General features: G+C 31.7%; 1 protein-coding gene across 1 annotated transcript in view; it reads left to right on the forward strand.

The window, feature by feature from the left end:
• The window catches only part of LOC143258561 (uncharacterized), a 278,942-nt gene that overhangs the window by 248,419 nt on the left and 15,649 nt on the right, over positions 1-14,874 (forward strand). The window contains exons 8-14 of the mRNA XM_076517703.1: positions 4,050-4,160; positions 6,102-6,209; positions 7,037-7,125; positions 10,689-10,779; positions 12,686-12,750; positions 13,806-13,955; positions 14,708-14,749. Coding sequence (XP_076373818.1) covers positions 4,050-4,160; positions 6,102-6,209; positions 7,037-7,125; positions 10,689-10,779; positions 12,686-12,750; positions 13,806-13,955; positions 14,708-14,749 — 656 coding nt within the window. The remainder of the gene's footprint in view (positions 1-4,049; positions 4,161-6,101; positions 6,210-7,036; positions 7,126-10,688; positions 10,780-12,685; positions 12,751-13,805; positions 13,956-14,707; positions 14,750-14,874) is intronic.

Raw genomic sequence — 14,874 nt, forward strand, 5'->3', positions numbered from 1 at the left:
CTCTGCTTATTTTAGAGCAAAGCCGCATGGTGTTCACTGAAGAGGATTAGACCCCAGGTTTTAGCTGTGCAAGTTCGTAGACTTACCACTGTCCCAGTGGAGGACCCAACTAAACAAGGGTCCGGTGTGGCTAAATGGTTAGGGCGCGCAACTCGTAGTGGGAGCGTTATAATGTGACGGTCAATAGCTCAAGAGCTGGTGGTGATGACTAGCTGTCTTCCCTCTAGTTTTATACTGCTTAATTATCGACGGCTAGCACAGATAGTCTTCCTGTAGCTTTGGGCGAAAGTAAAAACAAACAAACAGCTAAACAATTATGTTTGCAATAAAATAACGCTCCTGTTTTGTTTGAACTCTTGAAAATGTATAGCTGTTGTATAACTATCCAAATATTATTTCTTACACTCACTCGAGTTCTTATACAAATATGAATACATTACTTCAACGTTTAGCTTTGTTATTGTCCACGTTGTAACAATGTTGTAACTAGTTGTGAATGGCTCAGTTTCAGTCTTTCATTGTATACGAAAACGTTTTACCTTTTTATGTGGGTTTAAATTAATATATGTCAGTCTGTCTTACTTCCACCCCTAGTTGCACAGCAGAATGTCTGGGGGCTCACCCCGCTAGAAACCGGGTTTCGATACCCATGAAAGGCAGAGCACATATAGCCCATTGTGTACCTTTATGCTTAATTCCAAAACAAACAAACAATTTATCTTATTTGAGAATGATATATAACTCGAACTTAACACGAAGTTAACTTAACTTAACTTAATTCTACATGAAGGAGAATAGTAGTTAATGAATGTGTATTTCGTTTAAACATACGAAGAGCACCATTTATTGATTGTACACATACAATCGCATTCTCTAAATATATTTAGAAAGAACTCATTAACTGAATTGAATGAAATATTAGTATTTACATTGAATAATGTACAATACTACATAACTTGGAGTCTTATTTCATGACAAGTAAAGCTATTAAAACGTTGTTTTATACTTGCTATAAATTTATTATTCATAAACCTAAGAAACGTCTATAAATAAAATATTCCCTACTCTGTTGAAGGAGAGCCAGATATACTTTGTGTTTAGTGTTTCGTACTGCCTGTACCATAAGGTTTGTGATTCGAGCTTTATAACTAACAGTTTAAGATTAGCCGTACGCCTTTAGTCAGTTTGGTCAGCAGTCCAAAATCAGTTGTAGCTACGCTTGAATCCTAGGGTTTCTTGAACTGGCTATTTTGTCAGCGTGACGTTAAAATACCGTCCGAGTGAGAATTGCAAATTGCTGTCGAAGAAACTCTTTTCATGAAAAACAATTGTTAATTTTTAATGATAAGAAGGTCCGGTGTCAGGGTTAAGCAGGTCAACTGTTCACATGTTAGTTCACATGCTCAAACTATTTCATTACATACATGTTTTGAATAAAATGACACATAATATATTCACATTAGGGATATTAGATTCGGTGAGAAACTATGTGTCAAACAAAACTAAAGTTTGCAGTACTATATATAATAAATATGTTTTTAAACCGACATTGACATCAAAATACACCGTTGTTTGAGAGTTATCTTTATGATTATTCATCTCATGAGAGCTTCCCTTGTCTTTTCTCTGTTGTTACCATTCAGTCATTTTTCATTACTATTACGGGAAATGAAATCAAATTTTTAAGGGAATTGTCGGGAGAATATTTTGGAAATTACTTGATTATTTAAGTCTAATCTAATCTAAGAAATATCTACTCCAGAAATATCAACCAAAAATGTTCATGACACACACTTGAAAAAACTTCTTATATGCAGAGATAATATCTGCCATATTAAGTATACATCGCCATTTTTAGGTTTGTTTAAAGTTATCTTTATTTTTTGTTTTCGTTATTAATAGATATGCTGTTACACCTCACAAATTTGAACTTTTTACTTATTTTAATAATCTATCTATATACCTATTTGTTTTGGTCTTTTTAAGGTGTCTGCATGCTTTATTTTTGCTTAGGCAAATAATCATGTAGATTATTGCATGATATTCTAGTGAATTCGTAAATTATAATAACGTTAGTGACCTTTTGAATTGTTTTAATTGGAGTTCTGAAAGTAAAGACTAGTTTATTTTCCCCATTAGGTCTTATCAACATTATTAAGAACTTTTAGACTTGTGTCTTTCTAAAGAAAGCTTGGCTCGGCATGGCCAGGCGGTTGGGGTGCTCGACTGAGGGTCGATAGTTCAAATTTTCGTCACACCAAACATAGTTGCCCTTTCAGCCATAATAGCTTTATAATATTATAGCCAATCCCACTGTTCGTTGGCAAAAGAGTAGCCCAAGAGTTGGCTGTGAATGGTGATGTCTAGTTGACTTTCTTCTAGTCGTGCACTACTAAATTAGAGACAGCTAGCCCAGATACTCCTCGTGCAGTTTTGCGTGAAAATTCAAAACAAATAAACAAACCAATAAAAGCTAAAAACAATTTTCCTTAAGGAATGTTTCAGGAAAAGATATGTGGTGGACACATGAAACATGAAATATTGAAAAGAGCCAAGGAAATTAGACCTTTGAATACTACACTTCACGTGTGCATCAGTCCAACAATTGGATGTAAAGTTTCGTTTAAATTAAGAATTTAGTTTCTTAAATGAAGTTTAATATAACTTGATTATTCAAACTTAGTTTCAAATATTGAATATATATGGATGTAATATAATGATAAATTTTCTGCTGTAAAACTAATGTAAAAGCATTTTATTCTGTAAAACTATTTTCAAAAGATAAATCTAAGATTTTAAAACTGGTTTCAAAACGTTGATGTAAAACTCTGAATTTACGTTGTGAAAAAGGATCCATCGATAAACTAACCCTAGTTTACGTAAATTTCTTCAAATTATGAAATTTAAAATAATTGTTAATAACCAACTTAGATGTAGGTTTCATTGGTATTAAAGACCGAAGTTTATCTATTTACTGATGATGTTGGTAAAGCTGTGTAAATTAAAAAAACAACAACTTTGAAGTCGGTCGAGTGAACAAATAAAGTGTTTACATAACACATTAATGAAGGCCTAAGACAATAATGCAAAGAAACTAAACTTCTAGAACTTGGCCACAATAGGAGCTTTAGTGCTTAACACCTTTCGTATTCAGTCTGCTTATAAGTCCTTATTCGTTATCTAAAAGAAGAAATACGTTTATCATCCAACTGAAAACTGGAGTGTGATCGTGATTTTTTTCTAAAATTGTGATATACTGATTTTGCAAATGTGAAAGAAAGCTATAAATTTCCTAGCGGTGTTATTTACAAGCAGGGATTCCTCACTAGGCCGTTCACCTGGTGGAGTAGTCTTCACGCCCTATTTCTGTCTTTGTGTAACTTGCGTGCCTCAAGCAGAAAAGAAGCCACGCTGTCATACTGTCAAGAAACAAACATGACTTGTTGAACACAGTCAGTGAAACATTGGACCAAATATAAGTGTACCTATTCAAAATATATGCCCTAAAAAAGAATATTCGATTTGTGTATTTTAATGGAAATTCGTGTTTTACACTTGGTATGTTGCCAGTTAATGTTGTCACTTCTAAATACAAAGTACTTGTTGTTGTTAGAACTTCTCATAATCTTCGCTTTCTGACGCTGTTGTAAGTAAAAACTGTATAGTTGATGTGTACTTACGTTGTATATTCATCCTTCAATCGAAATAGATTAAATTTCAATAAATAGTTATAAAGTTTTTGCTTTAGATAAACAATCGACACTTAAAATGTTATTGCAAAAAGTGCTAATACACTAAGACGTGTATATATAGTAAAATATTATCTTCAGTGTTTTTATTTATCTGTTTACGTGTTTACGCATATATATATAAATATTTATATACATTCTTGTTTTGATGTTCATACTACCTTCCACCTGAAATACACTCCATCTGCATTTTGTATATCTCTGCCTTCCTGTCCATCTAGCTTTCTATTTAACTATCACTCTCTTCCTTTCTTCTACAGATGCTTAAGCTAAAGGTTTGTCAGATTTGTTTTTCTTTAGGTAGAGAGATTGGCCCAGTATGAACGGTTTTTGTCACAACTTGCAGCTAAGACTGAAGAACCTCACCCTGATTACGGTGAACGAACGAGAGCAGCTGAAAAAGTTAAAAACGTGAGTTCAAGAAATATTCAAGCTTAAAAAAAGAACAACTTTTGTAAACTGTAATTAGAATTTTCAATTTTTTAAAGCGAAGATACTTTTATGAAGTTTCTAAGTGATGTCACGGAGAAATGGTCTCCATGACAGTTTTCACAACTCCTTAGTAGCTCAACAGTAAGTCTGAAAGCGTATAACGCTAAAAGCTGGGTTTAAATAGCCCTGGTAGGCACAGCACAGATAGTTCTTTATACAATTTTATTCTTAAGTACAAACAAATAAAACTATTTTCATAATTTTTAACTAACCAGTTTTTGTGTGTTTGTCAGTGAAAAGTTAACTCATCAGACGCGTTTATGCCTTCAAAATTCAAACATGTCTTTAAGTACAAGCCTATTTTTAAATGCTTCATATTCTAAAAGAAGCAACGGACATGAATAAAGAAACACGGTTTGCTCGTTTCTTCACTAGAGTAACCAAAGAGTTAGGATGCCCGGCTTGTGAATCTGAGAATTCGTGGTTCGCAGAAACGATGTCCGCACTTAAAGGCTATACATGCATTATAAGAGTGACAGTAAAATTCTCATAATTCGATCAGACAGGAGTAGTCCAAGAACCAATGGTGTGAGCTGTTGACTAGGTGCCCTCACCGTAGACTATCAACTCAAAATAAGGACATTTATGCTCAGATAACCCATGTGCGCCTATGCGCAAATTATGAAACAAAACAAATACTCCTTTATAACTAGGTAAGGGGTAAATACTTCTAACATTCATTTCACAATGTCCTGTATAAGTAAACGCATTCTCAACTAAAATTTCACCCTTAGCTGGGACCAAATGTTTATTACATGAGTAAGCCGTGATGGAATGCTTTTCTCCCATGTCTCAATAACATGACCATAGCGCCAACACCCTTTAAGGTGTTGTTGGCTAACAGAAATAAATGCTCCGCCTGATATTACATCATTGTCTATTCATCTAACTCAGAGCTTCAGCTTCTACCTGGAAACGTCTTATAGATGCACATGAAGGAGATATCATTGTTTAAAGATTGGTAATAATTGACTTTTATTAGCGTATTTATTTTTCAATAGAAAACAAGTACAGCTGGAAAAAAATATAATTAGTTTTCTTGATCAATTATTCAGAGGCATTAAACTCTGAAGCTAACCACTGAACTAGCGTTGATGAACTCTTGTTTACTATTAAATTCAACGAAGACCACTTGTAACAGCTAATCTTGGTAGGGTAGCACAAGAACATTAAGTTCCACTGGTGTTTCTGGAGCAATAACAGAAAAAAACATGATTAGTATTTTACCTAGAATTCCATTATTCTGATTGTATAACTGTTATTTCACAGAAAAAGTAGCTTCAAGAGTTCATTACATCAGAAAAGGTAGCTTCAGAAGCTGTTTAAATCAAAAGAAGTAGTTTCAGAAGCTGAAAATTAGCTTGAAGGATCCCTCAAGATCAGAGAAATAAGTTTCAGGAGCTTTATAAAGAAAGCAATTTGTTTAACACGCTCCTTGAAGTAAACTTCGTTTAAAACATCTAAACTCTGATGAAATTGTTTAGATGTTTATCACCTTTGTTAACAATGAAGAGAAATGAAGGTTCAGAGAATCTTCTTGAATTTCATTTTTTTTATATTTTGATTGTGTTCTTTTTGAAATAAACACAAAGTTCAAGAATTGTTGCTATTGCGAAGTCGTTCTCGGTATGCGATGTTTCCTCGTCACGTCCTAAGTTTTCGGGAAGTATTTTTATATTCGGTCCTTGTGGCGAAATTTAATAACTTTCATCTTTTTATATTACACACTTGATAGTTTACTTGATAGTAAGAAAGCATGAACATTTAACAGTAGCAACAGTTATAATTTGGTTTTTTATAACTAAAGTATCCTAATTTAGGAGAGTATTTTATTTAACAACATATTATTTATTCATACAGATGATGAAAAAGGGAGAGCATAGTGTGGAAGAATCCGATTTGGAAAAGGTTCAAGACCTCTTCCCTAATGACGATTTGAATTTATACGAAGATGATCCGTTCTTCCCGGTGTGTTGGTTGTTTTTGTTTTTTTTTGCAAATGCGTTAATAGCTTATAATCTGTTAGATCAGGTTCTTCTTTAATGAAAAACAGAATATCAAATAACAAAATTTTTCAAAGTAATAAATTTATTTGTGTTTATAAATACACGCATATATATGTATATATATAGAAAGAGAAGAAATGCAAAGTGCAAGGTAAATGAAAAATATGTAAACATAAATAGAGTGAACAAAGTAAGTACCAAAATAAGTACAGGTTTGCAACTGTCTTCTAAAAAGTTCTTGCCCAAAGAGTTCTCTTCTGCATTTCCAAAGTTTTTCTCGGAAAAGTTAATGAATTCTGGTTAATTATTAGGCTTTGAAATTAGACAGAGTGACTGGCCTCGGTAAAAAAAACCCTGTGAGTGACGCATAACAAAATAAAAATGTAATAATAAACAATTTTGATTGGCAGCCTTGGCCTTCATGTTACTTTCTTTTATTGTTGAAAGACATTTTATTTTGAACGTTACCACACAGAGATGCTATTGTAAATATATTATATTGATTCTTAGATCTTTGAGCTGTTTTAAAAATATTATTCATTAAGATATCACTTAAATATTTGCTTTCTTTAACATAACACTTATTTATGTCAATTAAAACTGTGTATTTCTTTGTTTTTATATTGATAACATATCGAAAACCGAGAGGCTAAATTAAATAACATACATAGTATGTTTCAGTGCTTTCCTGCAGTTTAACTAAACTGTTGTTAACTGTTGTTCCTATAATAAGTGTACATCTATATTTGTTTTGTTTCTTTTGCTAACTGAAATATACTGTATAAACAGCGAAAACGTGTACTGAGGACGAGATCAGCAGCGGCATCCAAACTTCAACGTGCGCTTTCTGGAAAATCGAAAGGAAACATAAATGAAATGTAAGTTTTACTGATTAAAATTATTGCTTTTTTAAAGAACATTTTTACAGCACTATTTACAGCTTTATAACCAGTTTAAAAAATGCTTAATCAAACTGACACAAATACATTTCAACGCCACACTTCCAGACTTTTATTAAAAACCGACAATTCATTGATAGTACGTTACTTTAATGTGGAGGTCTAGATTTTTTAAAACATAATCACTGATAAAGTCTAAACTTTATTATTATTATTATATCTGCTTTGGCAGTTTTCACGAATCTGATACTTATTCAATCACTATAAGTTTACTTGTTGATGGCATCACTTTATCAAAGAGGAGTCTGTAATAATTAGTATTGAAATAATAATTTTCTCTGACTCCATTTTCTTGTTTTCTCTTATAGATGTCTCCTGGTAGTTTTGCAAACTTACAACACGAAAATTCTGGATTAGTGTCCCCGCGGTACACAGAGCACAGATAACATTAAATAGCTTTACACTAAAACAAACCAATGAACAGAATTATTTATTTACTTATTTATCTATTATTTTTTTATATTTATTATTTTTGATATTTACACATAATAAAGATATATTACTTTTTATATTAGGTCAGTAGCTAAATTTGTGTTATATCATTTACAACCATGAAACATTAAAAACAAAAGAAAGAGAAAAAAACCCACCGAGATAAGCATATGATAATAAAGAGGCCATTTAGAGTAACCATTCTGTTATATAACATTTAACAAAAATATATTTGAAAACACTTCTTAACATAGTCAAATTCATCTCTTATATTATACTCTCGTAGGTGTCTTAACATTCAACTGCCTGCATTTCAACCTCTACTCAACTTGTATTGCTGAGATATCTCTTGAAATTCTATATAAAAATGTTTTTCTGTCGCAAGCTCGTTCAGACATTGTGCTTTCCTTCTGTTGACCCCAACTGAGCTAAAATAGATGTGAAAAGTTTACTTGTTTCATGTATTTTAAAGGACTAATGCTTGAATATTAACTTTGATACTGGGTATCTAATCTTGCCATTTCTAATAATTTATCTAACCATAAACATATGGTTCTTCGAGTAAATGTATAGCTAAGTAAAGTTTTGGTACTAGAGTTGTAAGATTTCTTTTTATATATTGGCTGTGTAAATTACAAATAAGTTTATGTGAGTGTGTATGTTTTTAACCTCATTGAAGTAAAATATGTGCAAAGAATGTTTGGGCTTTTCTTTTAACAATAAAACTAGTATAATGTGCTACTGATTAAAACTATTGGTATAAACTATTAAACTATTGGACAGTTGGGATAAAGCAAGATTTTTGTGGGAAATTCTCCAGGTTACCATGTGAGTGATCTTTTTCTTTCCTAGCATGAACTTAAACGCCTTTGCATATTAACCTCGGCCCTTTATGAATGTGTGACATATACAGCGTGAAGAAAAAGAAAAGATTTTAAGCAAGTGGGTGGAGATGAAAAAAACGTTGTTCAGATTCATTTGATATGACATCTTATCACACGTGACACCGTTGTCTGTAAGCATTTCCCAGGTGTGTCTGCTTTTCTTTTTTCTAGCTAACCAACCACACGCCTCGTTTAAGGTGGCTATCCACTTTCAGCCAGGCCTACACCTCATCCCCCTCTAGCTGTTATCTTCTTTTCTTTCCCTTAACTGTTGTCAACGTGTGTGTGTGTGTGCTTTCTTTCTTTCTTCTTTTTTTTTTTTGTAATGGATTTTTGATAACACGAGACACAAAGTTTTCAGGTTTTAATATTTTGGCCGTCTTTGACCATACCATGTTAAAAGACAAGTAACAAAACATTTAGTTAGATTAGACGATTCCAGGTATCTATCATGTCTGACAGAAGTATCTGACATTAACAATGACTTATTTTACACCATAATGCATAATTTATTTATTTATGCATAACAAAAGGTTTACTATGTGACAAGTAATAAAGAAAGGTGATATAAGCTGAACCTAAAATTATCGTCGAAAAAGTTTCTCAAAAGAAATTCCAGCTATATGTTCCATCTGCATTGAGTCATTTAACAAACGTCTTGCATGCTATGACACCCAAAGGTTAAAAATAAAATGTAAATATGTGAATGCTTTGACTATATTTTTAAAATCACTGTCATAGTTTAAATCGCTGTAGCTCTTGGATGAAAATACAAAATGAAGAAACAGATATATATATAGATGATTATATAGATCAAATATGCATTTAGGTTATTCCTTAAATAAACGGACAGACACGTAATTATGGCTAGGTTGATAAACAGAAAAATAAGTAAATTATACACCTAAATAGACAAATGGGTAGATAAAATGGTGCTTAGATGCAGATGAGAAAGTAACCGAAGAAACAGGGAAATATTTGACATGGTAGACAGTCTTATAGAGCATGGTGTGTGGTTACAGCGTGGAGTGAAATAACTGAAAAATATATTTCAACTAACCTGAAAATAGCGGGTTGTTATAAACTGTGCTACCACATTGTGGTCATCGTGCAATGGTGGTTGGTGATTGTTGAGAGAATCTTAGATTGGACGTAGTTAAGTATAAATAATCATTTCTTGTATACATGTCAAAGTATAATAGTATACAACTTTAGTGTTGAAATACTATGTTTATTATTTCCTGCAGATATTTCGGAACATACAATTTGTTTGCTGAAAAATTGTATGAACATGGGTTTTCTATTTCCTATAAATTGGTCGAAATATGCTCTTGTTTGTTGAAAATTGTAAATTATGTGTTTAAGGTGTGCTGTTTTCTGTAGACTGGTCGAAATATACAACATGATTGTTAACAAATTATGTCCATTAACTAAGACTAATTAGGACCGGGTGTACCCTAGTGATTAGCATGCCCAGACGTAGAATTTGAGGCGTCAGGTGCAGGCCATAATACCACAGAAACTTCAATCCGCACTTTGAAACGGTAAGGGTTGTTGGTAAGTTGAACAGAGACAATTTATATAGCTTTGCACGAAAGCACTAAAAAAACAAACTGGCGTGTGTTCTTCAGTTGTAAACTCCTTACTGTTGGAGAAACGACCACTAAGACAACTCTTTACTATTCAGGAACAGTGTGGGATTGCGAACAAGAAAATATGGTATCTAAGAATACAACTTTTATTTAGCATTTACAACTTATAACACTCCATAGCACTTAACAGTCGAATACTTTCTTTAATAACGATAAAAAGCTGTAAGAATAAGTGTCAGGTTTCGCATAATGTATTATAAAGCTGTAAATATATATACAGTTTGTTATAAACAAAAGCAAGCTCAAACAAAAATAAAAAACGCTGCACCACTTGAAATGATCCCAAGGGTAAAGGCCATATATAATGTGGGATATAAAATGTACCCTAGGTTTAGTAGGTGAATGCGGAATAGGTCCTACATTGCAGTGGGGATACACCATATATCGGTTTTAACCAACATTCGCTAGTCTCACATGAACAATAATTTTGTTTTATTTTTAATTAACTCTTCAGTATTAATCTTTGATATATATATGTATGTACGTATAACATAATATATATATATATTCACAGAAAACCTAGTCCGAAAAGATCCAATGGAACATTCAGGAATAATACCTGCAACAGAACTTTTGTCATGGAAGGACCTGTTCATTTTACCATGGTATGTAAAATTAATTTTTTTATCTAATTTCTCTTTATCAAAATTTTATTTATGTAGTTCAAAAAAGGGTGTGAATTTAAATAGGACACTTTACATAAATAGTGATGTACACCCGCCCCCTCAGACTTTTATCAGCTCTTCTCTCAGTACAAACAATCCGTAACATTGTGATATCAAATTACTTTTTCTTAATATTGTCATTTTATTTCTGTACCCAACTTATTCTGGAAGATTAGGAGGTGGTAATTTATTTCTGTTTTGTTTTGTATTTTAGGATATTTCATCAGCCTTTCATACTGTTTTGATATAATATTAAACCAGTTGATATTTACAGAAAACAAAATTTGTTAACACGACTTTTAGAACATACGTTGGATTTACCGAATTTCAAAATGTCTGTTACAAAATAAACTCAATTTTGACTTTCTGAACCTCTGACTTGCAAAAATCAACTGGCCACCAGTTAACAGTTGTACGCCAGTCTATTTGTGCAGTCAGTTACTATGTCCTGGTAAAGTTCGTGTGAGGAGGATGTGTATCAATAAAGCCTTAATGCTATTAGATAGTTTCCACAGAATCTGTCCTACAAACGAATACCAACATACTGTAATTTACAAATGTAAATATCTTTAGACAAACTTATCGATGACCAAAAGCAGCATAAAGCAAACATAAAATCACAACCAAGAACAAATGGGAAAGTAATGTACAACGAATAACACAGCAAAATAAAAGTAAAACTTATGTATTAATTCTAAAGGATTATTATTATTTGTACCTGTTACTAATTGTACTATGACCTTCTAAATCACCAGGACTACTAACTATTGCTAATTTTATACTAAGACCAATATTTTACAAATAGCTGGGTCTGTTTCCTTTGCATTAGAAATATTTTTGGAGTCACTGTTAAATACAGCTCACCAGAGACAAGAATATCCACGTTTTGTTAAAAAATTGATATTATTTGAACAATTTGATATTAAAGAGCATTTAGGATGCCCTCATATTCTAAACATTTTTATCGCTGTATATTTAGATTTCCCTCTACCAAAAAAATTACAAATTCTAATTGCACACTACCGAACATATTTAAACACTGACAGCCAGTTGTTTTGTGTGTCCTACATGCTCTGCTCAATTTGGGTGATTCAATTGGTGCCGATTGGATGCTCTTAGAAAAGTATATGTAACGACATTTTATGACAGTTTCCCCGTAAGAAAATACCGTGTCAATTTCATTACTTTTGTATATGTTGAATGTGACAGAAATTTTCTAAACCAGCATGTAAAAGTTTCAGTCTTTCTTTCATATACTATTCTAACAACATTAAAACGGATATATAATGTGAATGAGCGAAAATTTTCAATTCGAGTTACTTTATAAGCACAAACGTTCCACATGGACGTGTTTATCAAGCGTATAAAGCCAACTTTATTATTTGTATACATAAACATATATTATATGTAAATGAAGATTTGCCCAAAACATAATGATCCTTTGATGTTATGATATTATGCCCCTTGTGATTTGTAGACTTTGCGTATCAAAATTTTAAACTCATTTAAATACTTAAATCGAATAACACAGAACTTATACAAAGATCTATAACAAAATCTCAAAGAATACACTTCAAACATTGTAACTGATAGGAAAAAACTCTCATAGTTTTATCAGTTGTTCTTAATATTACCAGAACTGAAAACAAAATAGCAAAAGTCTCTCAAAGGTGAAATTTGATCAACGTTTGGCTACTTTATTCGTTTTTATTTTCATGATTTGGCTACAGATTCGATTCTTTGGAACATATATTTTTATAGCTCTAAAGTTCATGGCTTTATTTTAACGTATTGCCTTTGTTCTGTTTTTGAAGTTTATTAATGAAAATTCATCATTTCTACACAGGGGGTTCAACATCAAGAGAGACACCTGTTTCTCTTCAATGACATATTGTTGATAGCCAAGTTAAGGTAAATCATTGCTTTATTTCAACAATTGAGATGGATGGTAGAAACTTAGTTTGCAATTTTGACTTATTTAGAGTTATTGTTTTTTATTTTTTTAAAAACAACGAGAAGAACTGGCTATACTTAAAGAACGTGGATAAGAAATATTTTAGTATGTGAATTCAAAAGCCAAAGTAAACGATCATATTTATTCTTACATGTAGTATATTAAAACGAATTTCTGAAAATCAGTGAAACATTTCTTGTGAATAGTGATTATAAAACTCGTAAAAGTTATTTTTGATATTTTTGGCACTAAGGTTAGAAAGAACATTTCTTTTCAGAGTTGATGTTAAAAATAAGCAAATAGGTAAAGTTAAATTTCAAAGAAATAATAGCTGAAATTGCTATTTTATTTTGAATTTTTGAATACGAAGAAGATAAATGCTACAAGTTTTGAGAAAATCGCACCAATTATCAATAATTTTTTGCTGTGGTACGTGATTATAAGTATTTTTCCATTGAAACATTGTCTGATATAGATGTATATTCATTTTTTATAAATAATTATATGTGTACTATCTTCGGTAATAAAATTTGTTTTATGTTTACACCTATAAAGTTAATTCAAATTCTAGACATGTATTTGAGAGTTTTAAACACTCCAAGTTCCCAAGAATGATTGATTGTTATGTGCATTAAATGCTACCTACATCTCGAAAACATCGATTTTACAAATGATTTTTGGTAGACTTAGAATTCGTAGCACTCTAGTTGTCGAACAGAAAGTGAGAATTTTTTTTTTTGTATAAATATGATAATACTGATCTCGATAAACCAAATAAGAAAATTAGGAATTTACTATTTTGATAGGATGCAGTTCAGCTATTCCTGTTTTGTTTATCTAAAGCATTACAAAATTATTTTGGTATACAGACAATTTGTTAACCATAAAAGAAAATTGTTATAATAACCTATCAACTCCAGAGAATCTTTGAATTTTAAAATTCAAGAAAAGTTGATCATGAAGAAACAAAGATCTAATATTTAAAAAAAAAAAATTGTTTTTCTCTCCAAAGATCTTCCAATTCATACAAATTAAAAGAACAAATACTTATATGCGAGATGTGGCTGTCGACTTGTTTATCCGAGGTTTGTGAGTCGTCGCGATCTCCGGATACATCATTCGTGTTGGGCTGGCCAACTACCAACGTCGTAGCAACGTTCAGGTATACAAGCAGTCATATATATGTGTCGAAATCATTATTTTATATAGTCAGTAGGACCGGTTTGAAACTACATTTTACCAGCCAGAAACCGGACATTTTAATGCTAGCTCAAATGAAAGCAGTGAGTCACTAGTTTGCGAAAGCCATATATAATGTGGGATATAAAATTACCCTAGGTATCGACTGGTTAGTGATCAAATGACTTAGCTGGTTTTACACTCTTAAATGTGATTTTAAAGTACCGACAGTGGAAACACACAATTATCAGCTAACGTTAGTTATCAAACTGATTTACTAGCAAAAAGAAAACATTTCTTTAAGGAAAGGACAAAATTAAGTATTATATTCTTAGAAGTTCTTTTGGCTATTACTTTTCAGCCACAGAGTGATTACTGAACGACTTCGTCATTATATCAACACTGACAAAATATTTTGCTCAATACAAAGATTTTATTTATACACAGCACTTTAAAAGCATGCCCCTAGATTAATTGTTTGTTTCAATATATGGTTCATATGGTGTATGAAATTCTAGTAGAAAATTTACATTAATCAATGAATACAGTTATTTTAATGCTGAAATAAAGCTCTAATTTTGGATAAACGAGATTCGTAGTTATATTTCCTTTCCTGCACTTTACGTTATTAGAAAATTAGCAGATGAGTCTGAATACGTGATATACAACTGAATCAACTTAATGAATTTTGAAATATTTATTCTTGTTTCATTTTTTAGACTTTCTTTTTTTCAGTTCTTCTCAAACGAAAGAAGTATGGCATACCAAACTGTCACAGTAAGTAGTTACTTTGTCATTATAAAATTAAGTACTAAGAAGTAATAACTTAATTGTCTTGATTATATTTATATCCATGATATTGAAAGAGTCAAGACACGTGGCTTAGAAAAAAGTAGAAAAAA

Source organism: Tachypleus tridentatus, chromosome 8, assembly GCF_004210375.1.
Source record: "Tachypleus tridentatus isolate NWPU-2018 chromosome 8, ASM421037v1, whole genome shotgun sequence".
NCBI lineage: Eukaryota > Metazoa > Arthropoda > Merostomata > Xiphosura > Limulidae > Tachypleus > Tachypleus tridentatus.